The following is a 20,188-nucleotide window of genomic DNA, read 5'->3' as shown; positions in this document are numbered from 1 at the left end:
TTCACCTCAACTGTTTGGCCCATGCAAGCATGGAAAAGTGGACGTTAAACAAGACACGCATGCTTACACAAACACACGCACACACTCACACACATATGTACATGTATATATATGTGTGTGTGTGTTTGTGTGTAAAATGAACTTTAATTTTTTTTTTTAGCCTTTGCTGTTTTTGGATTTCTGTAGTGTTAAGCAGATGAGAAATAAATTTCCCCCCTCTTAATAATTTGTTGGTTTACTGTGGTAAATATTTCCTTTGATCTTCACAGTGCAAGCCAACAAATCACTCATCAGTTTGATAATGGCTAATCACAGTACTTGCTTAGAGCTCAATGAACTTAACCTTTAAAAAAAGCATCTGCACTGCACTGCACAGTGTGCAGTGTGCAGTGCAGATGAACTGCTGACCTCGAAACAAGTTTGTTCATGTTTAACTGATCCAACCACTCATACTCTCATGCGCATATACTTAAATTATGGGACATTTTGTTTCTTTAATTCAGCCAAGGGAGCAGAGAGGCTGTGTCTCTCATCTTTGCAAGTCCTATATGTGTGATCTCAGTCAAGTCCACCCAGTCAGGTGAAAATGATGTTATCAATAACCTGCTTGAACAACTGCAGGTCACTTTTGACAACTCTGGGCAGATGCTTGAGACAAAATGGGCCCTGCTAAATGAGCCCAGAAACCAAATAGTGTGCTAAACCTCTGTCTTTATCAACAAGTACACAGTTAATTTGCTTTGTCTGTAAAACAACAAAAAATACTCCATCAAATTGAAGTAACAACTGTGAAACAGTATATAGGAGATAAAAATGGCATAAAAAGAATAGAATGTAATAAACTTGCAGTAAGAAACTCTAGGGAGAGCGGAACAACAAAATGTCTTCTGAGAAGCCCCACTCATAGTGTTTTGGTACTTAACTTCTTACAGCTGTGCCACATCCAGGTCATGATACTTCGATACTCCACTTCTTCCACATTCTGTGCCATTGTCTGCTTTGTAACCCACCTGGGTGGTTAAGATGCCCCAGATGTCTGGTACTTCAGGTGTTATAATTAAGAGAAAGTCGTAGATAAGTAAAACACACGTAATTGTCACTTTCAAGTATGTTTGATCTGGTAGCATGTATCACACTTTGGCTAATTGTTTTAGGTAGCTATGGAGTTGCAAGCAGACATAGACACACTCTTGACCTTTCCACCCTTAACCTAGCGGAACATCAAAGATATAACAGCTGAAGAAACCAAGGCTGCATCAGCACTGTGCTGGTACTCATTCTCAGCTGTGTAGACTGGAACAACTTGAAACATTGTACCTTGTCCAACGACACAATGCACCACCTGATCCAGGAATCAAACCCACAACCTTATGATTGTTAGTCCTATACTCTAACTACTAGACCATGTGCAGTCACTGCAGGAACGTTAAATAATAATCCTTTTCTACTATAGGCACAAGGCCTGAAATTTGGTGGGAGAGTGTTAGTTGATTCCATTAACCCCAGTGTTCAACTGGTACTTATTCCATCGACACCAAAAGGATAAAAGGCAAAGCTGACCTCAGCAGAATTTGAACTTGGAATGTAAAGCTGGAAGAAATGCCACTAAGCATTTTTCCCAGCATGCAAACGATTCTACCACCTTATCCACCTTTAGATAGTTAAATAATAATAAAATACATTAACAAAGCTAACATACGTACTGATGGCAGCAATAGAGTCATTGATCCACTGAAAAATCAATTGTTGTCTTTGCTAACAATGAAGTCAATGTAACTTTGGTTAAAAGGCATGAACTTTCTGCATTTTACTGATAGAACAGTATTTTCCGTTGTTTTAAACAGCTGTTGACATATTTCATTGAATTACTCAGAATTGAAATCAGTCTGTGAAAATTTATTTTTCTTTTATTGATTCCTTTTTTTCCTCTTTCTATATTATCTAAGAGGAAGAAAAACTGAATAGCAATTTATGCAATTGCTGTCTCATATTTCTTTGTAATACCTGTAAATCTATTGCATCATGAACATATATTAGGCAGTTCACATATGCATCTAAAAGAAATTTTCTTTCATACATACATACATGCATGCATCCATCTAACCAGACAAGAATACATGAGTGTTGTATATTTGTCAACAGAGTAAGTATATAAATATTTATACAATACAATATTATAAGTGCATTTCAACTAATTGAACCATTTGGCTTTGAACATGAGAGTTCATGGAGAACCAATCCTAGTACCCATCAGGAGGGTTTGCATCCAGAGTATGGTGACAGCTCTCAGCTACTGGAGGTCAGGAAGTGTCACATCTAATTTGTGGTTGTTGTGAAAAACTGGAACCAAAAAACCCATAGGAGAAATTCAGGGAGAAATGATGCCCTTTGCATATGGGTTGAAGTGTATTTATGATATCTGCAAAGTGGGGTTAGGGCATAAGTGTGGATAGTATGGAGTTGGTGTGTGCAGGGGGAGGGAGCAGAAAATTGGGATGGGATGAGTGTTCAATTTTAAATCATGTGTGGACATGTGTGTGTGTGTGTGTGTGTAATAATTTGTGTATGGCAAACCTGGTGCTGGAAACTAATGTTTATAATCATGTTGCAGTCTGCCTGTATCCAAGCACTTATTTTGTTTCATGTGAGCAAGATAAGAAAATTTCATTTTTGTATAGGATGAAGAGATTTTTTAGGTCTTTTCTCTACCAGGCATTGGTTGCTTACACCTCCTGATGCTATTGAAGTAAGGCTTGCACCTCTCTAGTACTTTCCACTTGATGTTATAATCTATGTTGCTTTCTTTGGCCTCTGCAGAGATGATGCTTTGACAATACTGAGAAGGGCAAATGACTACACATTTGATAAGTGTAAGAAAGACATAAGCCATTCCTTGAATTGTCTTGGACTCCAGGTCACAATAGAAATCAGCCTGAGGGTGGTTGATTCCTTCGATATGGCCTTGCCCTTTAGGACACTAAACAAGTGTCTGACATGATACAGCCTGTCATTCAGCCATAATGTTCAGGAACCTGATTAAGGGAGTCAGCAAATGAACCTCATACCTGTCTTTGAGAAGAGAGATTCTGAATGTCATGACCTTGACTTCAATGAGACCCTGGTACCACAGCATTTAAGAGTAAAAGATTAATTCCATGGCCACCGAGAGAAAATGCGACCAGAAATGTTTGTGGTTTACACCTCACTTCTCTCTGAATGTAAAAACCTGTATAGGTAAGATATTTCTTCAGTTAGTAGATAAACACTATCCCCAAATGTATAGAAAAATATTTAATAGATATATCATAAGACTTTCTTTTTGCTGTGCACCTAATGTAAAGGAAATATTTGTAGGTAAGCCCATGCCTGAAACAAAACTGGAAAGGTCATGTAAGGGCAATACTGCATGTCCACTTAATGGTCAATGCAAAACAAAGACTGTACATGAAGTGGAGGTGATGTCACAGGTCCCTGTGACTGAAAGTCTCTTTGGGACCAGATTTAACAACCCTAAGTCCTCCTTTAATATCCAGAACAAGCAAAATGTCACAGCCTTAGCTAGGCATATATAATTTCCAAAAGAAAATGCATGAATTACAGCATCAAATGAAGAGTACTGGAGCCTTACTTCAATAACTGCAGGAGGTACAGGCTATAAATATATATATATATAATAAATCTGAGGGTAGCAAAAAAAATTTTAGAAATTCTATTTGCCACCAGTGGTCGAGCAAGAAGAAAAAATTAGTCAATAGTCTATATATTATTGATTTAAAATACAGTGTACATTTAAACACATCAGAGATGTCCATAATAGGACATCTAACCTGCTAGAAGGAGCAGTCAAAACTCCACACCACAAATTAGGGATAATTTCGAAAGGGAATGAAAAATAAAAACATTTACCATATATATATATATATATATATATATATATATATATATATATACATACATTCAACTTTATATTTTCTGACGCGACTCTATCTCTTTCTCTATCACTTTTTCCCCCTCTCTTTCTTCCTCTGTTACTACTACATATCTCTCTTTACCCCTCTCGTTCTTCCTTCTGTTACTACTATATCTCTCTCTTTCCCCTCTCGTTCTTCCTTCTGTTACTACTATATTCCTCTCTTTCTCTCGTTGCTCACCTATTCTTCTACTTCCTCCCTTTGTTTCTCCCTCTACCACCCTCTCTCTTCCTTACCCCTGCCTGGTCACATGCTTCCGGTCACTAATCCTTTTCTTCCTTGGCTATCGCCAAGCAAACACGCGAACTTACTTCGCCCCTACTTTCAGTTCGTCCCTCACAGCGTTCATATACACATAATTTTTCACGTCTGGCTGCATAGCCTTTTCCGTTTGTTTTCCTGTCTTGTTTTTTTTTCCGTTTGTTTTCCTGTCTTGTTTTTTGTCCGCCACTACATTCCTCCATGGCACAGGTTTAATTTGTGTATACAAATTTAATTTGCGGTCCATGAGAAGAGCCGTTTTAACGATACGTCCTGCCCAACTCTTCGAAACGCTGGTGTAAAAACAGGGGTAGCTGATGAAGGAAAATGTTCTCTATGTGGCTTGTGTGTTTTCTGTACTCTGGTTCATCATCATCATCATCATCATCGTTTAACGTCCGCTTTCCATGCTAGCATGGGTTGGACGATTTGACTGAGGACTGGTGAAACCGGATGGCAACACCAGGCTCCAGTCTGATTTGGCAGAGTTTCTACAGCTGGATGCCCTTCCTAACGCCAACCACTCAGAGAGTGTAGTGGGTGCTTTTACGTGTCACCCGCACGAAAACGGCCACGCTCGAAATGGTGTCTTTTATGTGCCACCCGCACAAGCCAGTCCAGGGGCACTGGCAACGATCTCGCTCGAAAATCCTACAGGAGCCAGTCAGGCGGTACTGGCAACGGCCACGCTCAAAATGGTGCATCTCATGTGCCACCCGCACAAGAACCAGTCCAGGGGCACTGGCAACGATCTTACTTGGCTTGCCGGGTCTTCTCACGCACAGCCCATTTCCAAAGGTCTCGGTCCGTAGTCATCGCCTCGGTGAGGCCCAATGTACGAAGGTCTTGCCTCACCACCTCAGCCCAGGTCTTCCTGGGCCTACCTCTTCCACGGGTTCCCTCAACTGTTAGGGTGTGGCACTTTTTCACGCAGCTATCCTCCTCCATTCTCACCACATGTCCATACCAGCGCAATCGTCTCTCTTGCACGCCACAACTGATGCTTCTAATGTTCAGCTTTTCTCTCAAGATACTTACACTCTGACGGGTATTCACATTGACATTACACATCCAACGGAGCATACTGGCTTCATTCCTTGCGAGCTTACGTATGTCCTCAGCAGTTACAGCCCATGTTTCACTGCCATGTAGCATGGTTGTTCGTACGCATGCGTCATACAGTCTGCCTTTTACTCTGAGTGAGAGTCCCTTTGTCGCCAGCAGGGGTAAGAGCTCTCTAAACTTTGCCCAGGCTATTCTTATTCTAGCAGCTACACTTTCAGCGCACCCACCCCCACTACTAACTTGGTCGCCCAGATAGCGGAAGCTATCGACTACCTCTAGTTTTTCACCCTGGAATGAGATAGAAGTTGTTTCCTGTTTGTTTGCAGTCTTTATTGCACCTGAACATCTGCCACAAACAAAAACTAACTTGCTAGTTAACCTGCCTTTGATGTTGCTGCACCTCTTATGTGTCCATAGCTTGCATCGGGTACATCTTATAGAGTTACTACCTACTCCTTTTCTACATACTGAGCAGGGCCATCTACCTGAAGGGGTTTGTGTTTTATCTACCTTCCTACTTATTAGGATTTTGGTTTTAGCTAGGTTGACTCTAAGGCCCTTCAATTCTAGACCTTGCTTCCACACCTGAAACTTCTCCTCTAGTTCTGATAGTGACTCCGTATTTTCTTTTCTACGTTTTGTTTGCAATGTCCTGTACCCAGATTTGCACCTATATATACAGGTAGATGTAGGTATGCACATACCTGTACGTATATATGCATATACTCATTTATTATTTGTTATATATATATATATAGGAGTGGCTGTGTGGTAAGTAGCTTGCTTACAAACCACATGGTCCCGGGTTCAGTCCCACTGCGTGGCATCTTGGGCAAGTGCCTTCTACTATAGCCTCGGGCCGACCAATGCCTTGTGAGTGGATTTGGTAGACGGAAACTGAAAGAAGCCTGTCGTATATATGTATATATATATATGTATGTGTGTATGTGTTTGTATGTCTGTGTTTGTCCCCCCAACATCGCTTGACAACCGATGCTGGTGTGTTTATGTCCCCGTAACTTAGCGGTTCGGCAAAAGAGACCGAAAGAATAAGTACTAGGCTTCCAAAGAATAAGTCCTGGGGTCGATTTGCTCGACTAAAGGCGGTGCTCCAGCATGGCCACAGGCAAAAGACTGAAACAAGTAAAAGAGTAAAAGAGTATATATATATAAATAATTTTTTTTTCAGAATGAGATAAAAAACCAAGGCTGTGAAGATTTTAGAGCATTTATAAATAGAAGGTCTTACAACTGTTTCCAGGATATTTATTATATCCCTTCATCAGAGACAGTGTGAGAAAATGGTCAAGCAATAGTTAATTTAGATAAGATACGAAATAGTGAGTTAAGTGGAGGAATGAAAATAGATGTGAGATATGCAGGGATATTGCATTTGTAGATCCATTATTTAGGCTGAATGGTATATATATATATATATATATATATATATATATATAATCTTATATATATATATATATATATATATATATATACCATTCAGCCTAAATAATGGATCTACAAATGCAATATCCCTGCATATCTCACATCTATTTTCACTTCACTCACTATTTCGTATTCTTATCTAAATTAACTATTGCTTGACCATTTTCTCACACCGTCTCCAGTGAAGGAATATAATAAATATCCTGGAAACAGCTGTAAGACCTTCCATTTATAAATATTCTAAAATCTTCACAGCCTTGGTTTTTTATCTCATTCCCCCAAAATATTTTTTATATATACACACGCTGATATATGACCTACGTTGGACTCCTTATTCGCATAATCACCGAACCTGGAGCTTAACTATGGTCTATCCATAGCACTTACTCAGCATTACCTGACATCTTTGGGTCTTATTGACACCATTACCTCTCATAACCCATGCTAGCATGGAAAGCGGACGTTAAACGATGATGATATATATATATATATATATATATATATATATATATATATATATATATATATATATATATATATATGTATATATATAAGCAATGTTAATTCTCTAAATGAAGTATTAACAGTAACTGCACGATAAAGTGTAGTATATTGCCACTTAAGTGTGGCTGACCCCTAGGGGTGGATGTTATATATACATATATACATATATACATGTATACATATATGTATACATACATTGTGTATATATATTTATGTATATAGTTATGTAAGTGTGTGTATATATATATGTGTGTATATATATATATATATGTATATATGTATATATATATATATATATATATATATATATATATATAGAAACATACACACACACATATGGGTATATATAAATTCACGCACACTGACTTATACTCAGCATTGTTATTAAGTCTTGCTTGAAGTCTGAATCTTCTGAAGTTTTCTCTACCCTGGTTTGTGTCACTCTGAACTAAAATTTGCTTTAATTTTGGTCATCATCAACCACAAACCTTGCTTAGTTTTAGCAGAAGAAAAGAGTTTAAAAAAAAAAATTAAAAGAGAAAAAAATCCATTTCAATTCAAGTATTTTCCTTCTCTGGCATGTCAGAATTGGAAGGGAAGAACTGTATGTAAGGTATTTTATATTATTATATTGGCATATGGCTAGCAAATTTGTAATAGTGGATGCATGGTTGTCTGAATCTACACCAGTTCATGCTAGTAACTGCCACTTTATTTATCTTCCCCCTGGACTGGCTCTTGTGCGGGTGGCACATAAAATACACCATTTGAGCGTGGCCGTTGCCAGTACCGCCTGACTCGCCTTCGTGCTGGTGGCACGTAAAAGCACCCACTACACTCTCTGAGTGCTTGGGGTTAGGAAGGGCATCCAGCTGTAGAAACTCTGCCAAATTTAGATTGGAGCCTGGTGTTGCCATCCGGTTTCACCAGTCCTCAGTCAAATCGTCCAACCCATGCTAGCATGGAAAACGGACGTTAAACGATGATGATGATGATGATATATATATATATACCAGTACTAGCTGGAATACCAGTACTAGCTGGAATACCAGTACTAGCTGGTATTCATTTACAACTGAGTAGGCTAAAGCAACATGAAATGATGCACCTTGCTCAAAGGCACAACATGCCAACCAAGCCCACAATCTTATAACCTTGAGTCCAACACCCTAACAACAAGACCATTCACCTTCACTACAGGATAAATATAAATAAAATACTTGAACCTGACAGCAATGTTTGAGTTATTGATCCATTGAAAATCAATCGTTGTTTATGTCAACAATAAAATCAATGCAACTTTAGTTAAACTGTATGAACTGCAGTTTGCTAATAGGACACCTCTGTGAACAGCTGTCACTATCTTTTATTGCATTGATCCAAATTAAAACAATCAGCTTATTTTCCCTTTTTTTAAATCTTATTTTTAGCTTGGTTTATTTTTGTTCCCTTCCTTTTTATATATATATAGTCAAAGACAAAGAAAAATCTAAATAAGTTTACTTCTGTTTAATTACTGTCTCATTTTTCTTTGTAACACATGTAAATCTTTAGTAATATGATTATGTATGTATATATATATATATATACCATTTACTATATGCTGTTCAACTCATGCCAGCATGGACAACAGACATTAAATGAAGATAAAGATTTTGAAAGTAGATTGGGCTGTTTTATAAATACAGGGGTTGGACAAAATAATGGAAACACCTTAAAATTTCAAACAAATTTATTTCAATATGAGTTAGGGCTGCCTTTGGCAGTAATTACAGCTTGAATTCTACGAGGTATGGTCTCATACAAAATTTGAATTGTTTCCAAAGGAATTTTTGTCCATTCTTCAGCTAAAACAGTCTCCAATTCTTGTAGTGACAATGGTGGAGTATATCGACTCCTTACTTGTTTTTCTAAAATGCACCATAAATGTTCAATAATATTGAGATCGGGGGACTGTGGTGGCCAGATAAGATGTTCAACTTCACTAGAATGTTTCTTGTGCCATTCAGTAACAACTTTAGCTGTGTGAATTGATGCATTATCATCCTGAAAGATTGCGTTTCCCTCTAGAAACAGTTCCGCAACCACAGGATGAATTTGATCAGATAAAATAGTCTTGACTATTAATTCTGCCATGAAGGGAAACCATTGGGCCAGCGGATTTCCAAGATATAGCCCCACTAGATCATCACAGATCCTCCTCTGTGTTTAATAGTTGGAAGAAGGCAATCTGGGTCAAATGCTTCTTTTGCTTGTCTCCACATGTATACTTGGCCGGTGGTCGGAAATAAAGTAAAGGATGACTTGTCCGAGAAAATAACATTCTTCCACTGCTCTAGGGACCAATTCTGTAGGTTTTTACTCCACTCTAAACGCTTTGCAATGTTTGTTTTTGAAAGTAGTGGTTTTCTGATTGCAGCCCTCCCATGAAATCCAGCTTTGTGCAGTTCCTGGCGAACAGTTTTTGTGGAAACTGGGTTCTTGAGGTGATCATTAAGCTCTGCAGTAATTTGGGGAGCTGTACTTTTGCTCCAGCATCTCTGCATTTTATCTGAACCTAGCTTTCATTGTGCCTGTGTTGATGGTGACAGCCTTGAAATCTTGCCCCTGATAGTAAGAGAACAGATTCTTGTAGTGGATGGATTGTTTGGAATCTGTTGCAAAAAAATATTACTGCGTAAATAATTTAATTTCATTGGTTGTTGTCATTACTGTTTAGCGCCTGCTCAACTTTGAGTGAGTAGAACTATGATCAAACAAAGATATTCCACCTATTTTGTTTTTTTGGTGATATCTAGGATTGCATTATCTTCAGTGACTTCTTTTTAAAAAAAAAAAAACAGTAGTATGTGATTTGAGGGAGATTTTACTATTGTTTCTATCATGTCAAGTAGCTATTAGAGGCTCCCTTATGTCATTGGTAAATATCATAAGTAAACAATAACAGAGTATTTCATGTGTTTTTCTAAATATCTAATCTCTTTGATGTTTAGTAAAAAATGTTTGTCTTCAAATTCAATCCCTTAATTTACTAAGCTCTCTATAGTTGTTTTGCTTTTGTGTTGTTTTACTGTATATGTGTAATTTTCTTTTTGTTTTTTGTTTATTTTCCTCTGTGCAGCTGGGTCATAATGTTACCGGATCTTGGTTTGCGGATCATTAGAGTAGTGGTGTTTACATTTGTTGTGTTCTGACCTGGTTTGTTAGTGTACTAACTCATCAGCCTTTACTCATACTCATTGGTTGGTACTGAAATTGATTGCTACTTCATTTGTCATTATTTTATTGAAATGCTGCTCTTTTAGATGATATTGAAGTTGACTGCTACTTCATTGATTGATATTGTACTGAAAACTAATATTGTATTGGAGGACCATTTCATTTGTTGATATTGAATTTGAATGCTGTTTTATTAGTTGATATTGAACAGGATGGTTAGTTTAGTGGTCAATGTTATACTGGAGTGTTGCTTCACTGGAAATATTGCACTTGAATTCTAGTTTTTTTGGTCTTCACCTGTACTGAAATCCTTGTTTATGGTTTCTAATCTGTACTAGCACTCTGGCCTATAGATTGTAATAGCACAACTAGACTGCAGAACACAGTAGTACCCTTTCAAAGGTTCAAAGGCCTTCTCTAGGTCAATGAAAACTAAGTACAGAGGTTTTCTCTAGTCTAAAAACTTTTGTAGTTGTATCACTATAAAAAGGGCATAAGACACTTCCCACCCTGGCAAAAGACCAAACTACATCTCATCTAAGCTAGTTCTCTCTTTGATCAGCTACGAAAAGCTTTCTGAAACTATCAGACACCATCAGAGAAAGAAGACTTTGTTTTGCTGGATACTGTTGGAGAAGTAAGGAGGAAATGATTAGCAACATCCTACTTTGGATACATCGAAATGGTTGCAACTGCCTTGGTTGTATATGTTGATCAGTTAAGAGATGACACTGGATGTTATCAAGAGAAACTGTGACATGCAAGATAGAAGTAACTAGAGGATCAAGGTCATTTGAACCCAAGCAAGCTCAACCCATTGATGATGATGGTAGTGGTGGTGATGATTATTATTATGATGATGATGTTGATGACTCACTCTGGCTTTTTCATGACTTGCTCCATCCGTTTGATACTTTAAATTATCTTCTTTCCAAGTATTTACACACGATTTATATTTGTAGCAGTTGAAAATTACGCTGTTATCCCAGCCATTAGAGATAACACTTTCCTGTGCTACTTGATTAAGTAAAGTGGATGGCTAGCATGTGTTCTACTTTGCCAAATATTTTCAATATTTCAGTTACTACCCCTTAATAGTCCTTTTGAATGTATATATCAGTCAACTTCAGTAGCTGTTCCCTCTTCATTATGCATATGCTCATCCTAGCATCTCCATGCCTCTTTCTTCTCAGCATTAGTGAGAAGGATGTACTAACACCATTTTGTGTGTACCTTTCACTGCTACCATTCTAATTCGCACTGACTTTCAACTGAATTAACTGAGGCTAACTCTACTTCTAGAATTCTGAGGTGATTATTTATAAAACAGAAGTCATCTCCACTGAACCATAACATTGTGTGTAAATACTATGTAGGTAAGGTAAAAGACAAATTTAAACAATACTTCAACTCTAGGCTTTCTTTCAGAAGTATAGAAAAGAATGATACAAAACTATCAAGTTATGTCTAGAGTTTGAAATAACATGCTATTGATTTCAGCAGGATGTAAAATTTCTTGAGGAATATAAACTATACTGAAATGGGGCAATGTGCTGTAGGTTATGCATTGATGAGAATAATCTCATACTCAAAAACATTAAATAGTTAAGTATTGATCCTTATACATAAGAATGATGAACTATCTAAATATCAGATCAGAGACCTTTACTAAATGTTGCCATTTCAATAAGTACCTCCCAACATGCCGGAAGATCATACTACCATCTAATTGAATACATTACTATGTAACTATTTATTACATATTCTATATTTTCCTCATCACTCTTGACCCACTAATAGACACTCATATCTCATTACACTTTATGATAATTAACTTACATTTATAACTTCAAATTTCCCAACTGATTTTTGTTTACCATATTTGTTAATGCTTTCACTTTTTTTTATTTTCTTTGTTTAAAACTACCTGAGGGAAATAAATCCTTATAATACATTTAATTACTTATGCCTTTTGCAACTTCTAAAACTCATAATGCAATTCTGGAAACACTGATACATGTCATGGATATTTTAAGAACTAGTTGAATTTATTATCTGATTGTTTAAAATTACTGTGTATGTATTATCACTAACAGACTATATTATTTCATGTATGTATACATACACACACATATACAAATGCACACACACACACACACACACACACACATATATATATACATAGGTATATGCTTTAATCTTTTTTATTTATTTAGATATCTGATGGTGCTAATGCAATTACTATTGGAAATCTTGGATCAATCCAAAACAAACTGGCCATTGTTGGTGGCAATTGTTCAATACAAGGTTTTGACTTTGAAGGCAATGATGTCTTTTGGACTGTAAGTTACAGTTTGTTTGTATCTATAATATCTCTGCATTTTTTTTTTAGTTTCCTGCACCTGAGACAATCTGTACTTGATCCTCATTGTTTATAATTGTAAATATTTATGTAAATGTTTTCCAAACCTATGTTTGGTGCAGGTGTTGCTGTATGGTTACAGAAGTTTGCTTCCCAGCTATGTAGTCTGAGGTTCAATCTTACTGAGTGCCACCTTCTCCAGTTGACCAAAGCCTTGTGAGTGGACTTGATAGATGAAAATAGGAAGAGGCTTGTAATATGTGTGTGTGTGTGTGTGTGTGTGTATGTGTACCCTTGACCTGACATCGTGTGATGGTTGCAAACAAGCAACGTTATTTGGTTCTAGTCTTCTGCAAAAAACATGTCTGGCCATAGGGAAATATCACCTTACCTAGAAACAGGTAAAGGTTGGCAACAGGAAGGGCATCCAGCTGTAGAAAATCTGTCTCAACAAAATTTAGTCTGACCCATGCAGGCACAAAAAAGTAGATGTTAAACAATGATGATATCTGAGAGGCTTGTAAGCCCTATCCAATGCCTCCACCAGTATATGTGCATGTATTCCTCATATTATGCAGGCATTGCATTCCTGAAAATTTAAGCTGAACATGAAATTTTGCAACTCAAAAACTATTTTCCCTTTACTTTCTATGTTATGGAACATGTAAGTCAATTGGAAAATAAGTTTCAATATATGTGTGTGTGTGTATACACACATACATCCACACAAATTTATGTATCATCATCATCATCATTTTATGTCTGATTTCCATGCTGGTATGCATTGGACAGGTTATTGCTGCACTTCTAGATGGATCAAGAGACTACATATCACTTGTAAGTTTTATCTTTGGCTTGGTTTCTATGGTTGCATACTCTTAGTAACACCAGCCACTTTACGGTGTACTGGGTGCATTTTTCTATGGCACAAACACAAGAGAGTTAGTCATATTTTCAATAAGATTAAAGGGACCTCTCAACCCCCACATTTCACAGAATGCATTGGGTGCATTTTACTGTAGCACTAGAGAGATAAGAGCATGATGGAGAGTGGAAGATAGCAAGAGGTGGGGAAATAGTGAAGAATAATGAAGGATGTCAATGCCAAACAGCCAATGGACAGAATTGGTAGAATGCATGGAGTGCATGCATATTTGCTGAGTAAGAAAATGAGGGTGGTAATGATGAAGATAGCAAATGGAGTATCGATGAGTGGATCAGATAGGTACATTTGTGTTCTTAGTTACACTAGAAGCATTGTACAATGAACTGAACTGAGAAAAGGAGGAAGAGGCATGAGAGATAAAAGCATGTACAATACAGGCATGGGTAACAATGACATAAGACTAATGAGTGATAAAGGAGTGTGTGATAAGAGAGAGAGACCTGCAATAGAGGGGTTAAAAGGAATGAGAGGCCATCAAAAGGCAAAAAGGCCAATGATTTGGAGTTGATAGTGTTCACGCGTGTGTGTGTGTGTGTAAAAAGACCCTCTTCAATCATGAATGACCATGGGATTGCACCTAGAAAGTTCCCCTCCAAGGCACAAGTTTGAGCATAATCGATTTTTATGGAAGACTAGCAGTCGCCCATGCATACCAACCACCTCTGTCCATGGAAAGGCAAAGGTCGATACAGCTTCGCACCAGTGTTTTTGCAGCTCATTTCTACAGCTGAGTGAACTGGAGCAACGTGAAATAAAGCGTTTTGCTCAAGAACACAATACACAGCCCGGTCTGGGAATCAAACTCACAACCTCATGATTGTGAGCCCGATGCTCTAACCACGGAGCCATGCACCTATATACATACATATATATGGACATACCTATGTATGTTATTTTTAATGATAGAACTCAAATTACAAAATGCTTACTGGCATTTCATCCATCTTTAGATCTTGAGTTCAAATTCTGCCAAGGTTGTCTTCACCTTTTATCCTTTGAGGGTCGATAAAATAAGTACCAAATTTACCAAATTACTATTTGTAAATCTCACAATGAGAGATATTCAGTAACAGTACTTTGGAGTAAAGATTGTTTGCCAACATAACATAGCAGTCCTGGTTTAGGACGAATGTTGCTGTAATTTGGCCCCAAGAAACATCACTTCCAGCTGGCTATACGATACGATCTGTGTCGTATAACCAGCTGGAGATGATGTTTCCTGGGGCTAAATTACCACAACATTCGTCCTAAACCAGTACTGCCATGTTATGTTGGCAAGCAATCTTTACTTCAAAATAAGTACCAGTTGAGCACTGGAGTTGAAGTAATTGACTGAACTCCTCTTCCAAATTTCAGGCCTGTGCCTAGAACAGAAAGAATTAAGGCATCAGACAGGTAGAACCGTTAGCATGCTGGACAAAATCCTTAGTGGCATTTCAAGTGTCTACGTTTTGAGTTCAAATTCCATTAAGGTTGCCTTGGCATTTCATCCTTTCAGTCTATAAAATAAGTATCGGGCAAATACTGGGGTTGATGTAATCAACTTACCACTCCCCCAAAATTGCTGGCCTTGTACTAAAATTTGAAACAGTTATTATCATTATTGAAGACAGTAACGTGAGCTTCCTGAGAGATTTGCCTGCTGATTCTAGCAGGTTGAATTACCCTATAGAAACTACTTATTCACTTAGACTCCCTTGACCCTCATCAAGTTAAGGATTGTCAGAGTAACGTCCCTTGCAAGTACAACTTTTATACTCTTTCCACATTGATGTTTAATTGTTTCAGGTCACTGGAGATAATGTGTGTTCACTGGCATTGGTGGATTTCAATAAAGATAACCTGAAAGAGGTAAGGAAATAAGAAGAGTATTTTTTTTTTCATTTTCATTTTCATTCTATCTTTTACTCGGCCATGCTGGGGCACCACCTTGAAGAATTTGAGTCAGGCAGATCAACCCCAGTACTTATTTTTTTAAAGCTTGGCATTTATTCTATTAGTCTTTTCACCAAACCACTAAGCTATGAGGATGTAAACACACCAACACCTTTTGTTGAGCAGTGGTGGGGGACAAACACAGACACAACGACACACACACTCAGATATATAGATATGTATATAACGGGCTCCTTTCAGTTTCCATCTATCAAATCCACTCATATGGCTTTGGTCAGTCCAAGGCTATAGTATAAGACACTTTCCCAAGGTGCCGCATAGTGGAACTGAACCCAAAACCATGTGGTTGGGAGGCAAACTTCTTACCACACAACCATGCCTGTGCCTCTGTGTGTGTGTGTGTGTGTGTTTGTAAGGTTATGAATGAGAACAGCTGCATAAAGAAGTCTAATTGTTAGATATGGACAGAATCCGAGGAAGAGAGAGAGATTCAGGAAGACACAGGATAAAGTAGTGTAAACTGACGTCAAGATGTTGAGCCTCACAGAGGAGATGACAAAGGACTGAGATGATTGGATATATGCTGTGCTTGACAAAACTCATCCATCTCAGGGAGAATGAGATTTTGTCAAGTCTTTCCCCACAACTCGTATCAAATCAGCAAAAATATTTGCTGGTTTTAGAAATTGTTAAAGCTAAACTACGTTCTTGGGATAATTCCAAACATGAGATTCTTGTGAACTGTCATCATTAAAATTCCTTTCTTTTCTCTAAATGTACAAGAGGGTGCTGAAAATTCTTGGCTTTGGGTGAAAGAAAATACAGAAGGATCAGTTAATTATGATTCTATTCAACATATTCTCCCCTCAGATTCACACATTTAATGCAGTGGTCCTTCAGTTTTTCTAAGAACTTAGAAGGTTGGGCCTCCAACCAGGTCTTTCGCAATCCTCTTAAAGCCAAGAACTTTTCAGCACCCTCTCATACTAAGTGTAAAGATAATAATTTATCTTTTCCTTTTTCACTAGATAGCTAGTAACCTCTTAGAACTTTAGTGGAGATTGCTTCAGGATGGTTGTGGGTTAGGAGGCGCAAGCTCTGGAATGGGCAATGCTACCAGGATAGTGATAATTGAGACACAAGCTGGGACTTGGTCAACCCTAGCTTGGTCACCTAAGAGAGGGTGTCAGATTGTTGAAAGACTTGAAACACATAATGACCCTTGGAAATATCACTGATGATGTGTCCAGGTACATCACTGGATAATGTATGGAAAAACTGATCTCAGTAATATGAATTATAGGATTATATGATTGGTTTTAGCAAAATAAAAGGTGAACAAGATCGAAGGGTACATAACTGCATAAGAATTGGATTGTTTTAAAAACAAATTTAGAAGACTATAATCAGTGTTGAATTTTTGCCCATTGCTGCTAGCATAGCAAGTTAATGCAATGGGATTTCTATCAGGAGACTTGGGTTCAGTTTCTACATAGTACTTACATTTTATTCTCTTATCTATCTATCTATCTATCTATCTATCTATCTATCTATCTATCTATCTATCTATCTAAATATATATATATATATATATATATATATATATATATATATATATATATATATATATGCGAGTAAAAATAAATACAAAAAAGGTGGGTTTTTTGTATGATTGTGTATAGAGGAATATATTATTTTGTTTAAAAGAGTTCCAACACTGTCTGTTTTTTATGTTTTATTTATATTCCTGCAGAAACAGTCTGTTAAAGTCTGTCATACCGGCCATGACGAAGGGAAATAGCCCTGAAACTCGAGTCGCCTTTATATATTTATATATTTGATCCTTTATATTGAACACTCAATATTTCATCTACATTCAATACTTTCTTTCATGGTGCCATCCATTTTTATTTTATTTTATTTTATATTATATATTGCATATTATATTATATATTGTATATTCCATATTCTATACCCCACATTGGTTCTGCAGGAATATAAATAAAACATAAAAAACAGACAGTGTTGGAACTCTTTTAAACAAAATAATATATATATATATATATATATATAATTAGATTGGAGCCTGGTGTAGCCATCCGGTTGCACCAGTCCTCAGTCAAATCGTCCAACCCATGCTAGCATGGAAAGCGGACGTTAAACGATGATGATGATGATATTTGTAGCTCAGTTAAAATATATACATAAAAGTGCATTCTTCTATCAGTAATTATTTAATCTTCAAATACTGAAAATTTTCTAAAACAAAAATCTATTTATCTATTTATTTTCAGCTGGTTGTTGGCTCTGAAGATTTTGATATAAGAGTCTTCAAAGAAGATGAAATAATTGCAGAAATGAATGAAACAGAAGTAAGATAACAACTTTTGAAATATACATATACATATATTAAAAAGTTGTTTTTTTATTATTATTGTTATTAGCTTCAGGTTGTATGTTTCATTCATTTATTCTTTGCATTATCAGTTCTTGTCATCTAGTTGTCAAACTCTCCTCATATCAAGAAAATGTCATTGCATCCTTTTCCCTTAATCATGAACAGCATTCAACTAGAACCCTCACAATTGTTCCAAGTAGTAGATTTCACTATCACAGAAGATCTCTTCTGATGGAAACATAATATAGCTAGGACCACATCCCACAATTGGCCCTTGTCATTTTGACCAGGGGATACTTCAGTTCCGTGCAGTTGTTGACACTTTGAAAATCTTAGGTGAGCTCCACAATGGATTGTTGCTCTCACATCTGAGACAGTGCTGCTGCTACTGCACACAGAGACATCTTAAACTGCAACCAGGAAGGGCCATCCAAATGACTGGCAGAAAGTCATTCACAGATGCATTTCAGTCTCTGTCCCACAGAGGCACTGTTTCTTCTTTCTGTCTTTTCTTGCACTACTGTAATGGTCTCTCATCTGGATGGGCTCATGTCACATCTATTCAGGCATGTTCAGTCCAATTGTTTCTCCTCTTCTCATCATTCTTGTTGTTGCTATTCCCTCTCCAAGCTTGCCACTAATCACCACAGCTTGTTCATCAGACCCAAATAGTCAGTTCTCTCTCTGCTCGTGTCTTTTCCACAGATGTTGACTTGCAAGTGTTCAAGAAGACTTGCAAAGACCATGGACACTTCCCCTCCCTGCTGACTAGAAAGTAAAAAAAAATAGAAAAGCACATCTTGATTTCAATCCACAGCTGAAACTACTTCATATGACCCAATAAATGTTTGAGATGACCTGTTATCATGGTTTTTAATATTTATGTCATCCAACCTAAGCCAGCATGGAAAATGGAAGATAAACGCCACTGCCTATAGTGTAGTCATACTTATGTGTTATCATAGCTCAAAATTATGTCTGTATTTTGAAATTTGTTTCAAGAAAGTGATTGAAGAACATACCAACTGAAATGTTGTGTAGATAGAAACATAAAACATATTTCTAATAGAGCAATAAATTCATTATCATCATAGAATGTCTCATTTGTGCTGGTGCATGTGTGTGTGTGTGTGTGTGTAATGTCAATTAATGTGTGACAGAGTGTTGCACAAATTTATTATATGAAGCAAAAATCAACCCAACCTAGAATCCTGATCTAATGATAGGGCAGAACAAAATAATTCAGGATTCTTGTTTCAGCTTGACTACTAAAGTTGCTTCCCACCATCTTCCTCATATTTTCAAGAGCACTTGAATCTGATATTGCAAATAAACAAAATATCTATTAATTATGCAGCATTCCTATTTCTTTACTGCAATACCTACTTGGATATTTGCTATGATGGTGACTGTATATAAACTGTTGAGCTAATGGTGATTGTATATAAACTGTTGAGCCTATCAACCCATCCACCCTGTAGGTTCATACAATTTTAATTCTATGCAATGAATTCAAACCATTCTTGGTATCTTACTTCTCTATTTTTTGCTCTACTGTAAATTTTAATTTTTGATTAACAGTTTTCATACTTATTTAATACTGTAAAAAGATTTTGTGATTACTTGCATGCTGTATAATCACCTTAATCTTTTTTGTTTTCTAGGTAGTTACATGCTTACATTCCATGGGTGACAATAAATTTGCCTATGCATTGCAAAATGGCACAGTGGGTATCTATGAACGTACTTCCCGGCAATGGAGAATAAAGGTTGGTATTTTTAGCTACTGATTACCTGCTTGTTTTTAGAATGACTAACTTATCAGTGGACTAGTTTAACTTGGAAAGGGCTCGATTTTGTATGTGCATACATAGAAATACACATGCACATATAAATTAAGGTAGTAGAGAGTAAATGTAAATCAAGTCGATAGATCCAATTTAATATTCTATTCTGAGTTTTCAGTGGATGTGTGTGTATGTGGTGTCCTCAACTCCTGATAGAACAGTAGAGGCATGTCTTGAGCACTCTTGAGCAGAGATGAAAACTGTAAAATACTTTTTCTGGTATTCTAACAACTCCACCAATTGATCACCTTAAATGTATGAATGTATAAATGTGTA

General features: G+C 36.9%; 1 protein-coding gene across 3 annotated transcripts in view; it reads left to right on the top strand.

The window, feature by feature from the left end:
- Positions 1 to 20,188, top strand: part of LOC106878812 (BBSome complex member BBS2) — a 55,449-nt gene that overhangs the window by 7,579 nt on the left and 27,682 nt on the right. For 2 of the 3 annotated variants that reach the window (XM_052967998.2, XM_014928154.3), the window contains exons 4-7: positions 12,680 to 12,805; positions 15,560 to 15,622; positions 17,962 to 18,039; positions 19,730 to 19,834. In XM_052967998.2, coding sequence (XP_052823958.1) covers positions 12,680 to 12,805; positions 15,560 to 15,622; positions 17,962 to 18,039; positions 19,730 to 19,834 — 372 coding nt within the window. Of the gene's footprint in view, positions 1 to 2,050; positions 2,144 to 12,679; positions 12,806 to 15,559; positions 15,623 to 17,961; positions 18,040 to 19,729; positions 19,835 to 20,188 lie in introns of those variants that run through there. The other variant, XM_052967999.2, reaches the window with a different exon arrangement.

This window comes from Octopus bimaculoides, chromosome 5 (genome assembly GCF_046866305.1).
Source record: "Octopus bimaculoides isolate indiv1 chromosome 5, ASM4686630v1, whole genome shotgun sequence".
Taxonomy (NCBI): Eukaryota; Metazoa; Mollusca; class Cephalopoda; order Octopoda; family Octopodidae; genus Octopus; species Octopus bimaculoides.
The sequence above is the reverse complement of the archived record's forward strand: the minus strand, read 5'-3'. Positions and strand labels throughout refer to the sequence as shown.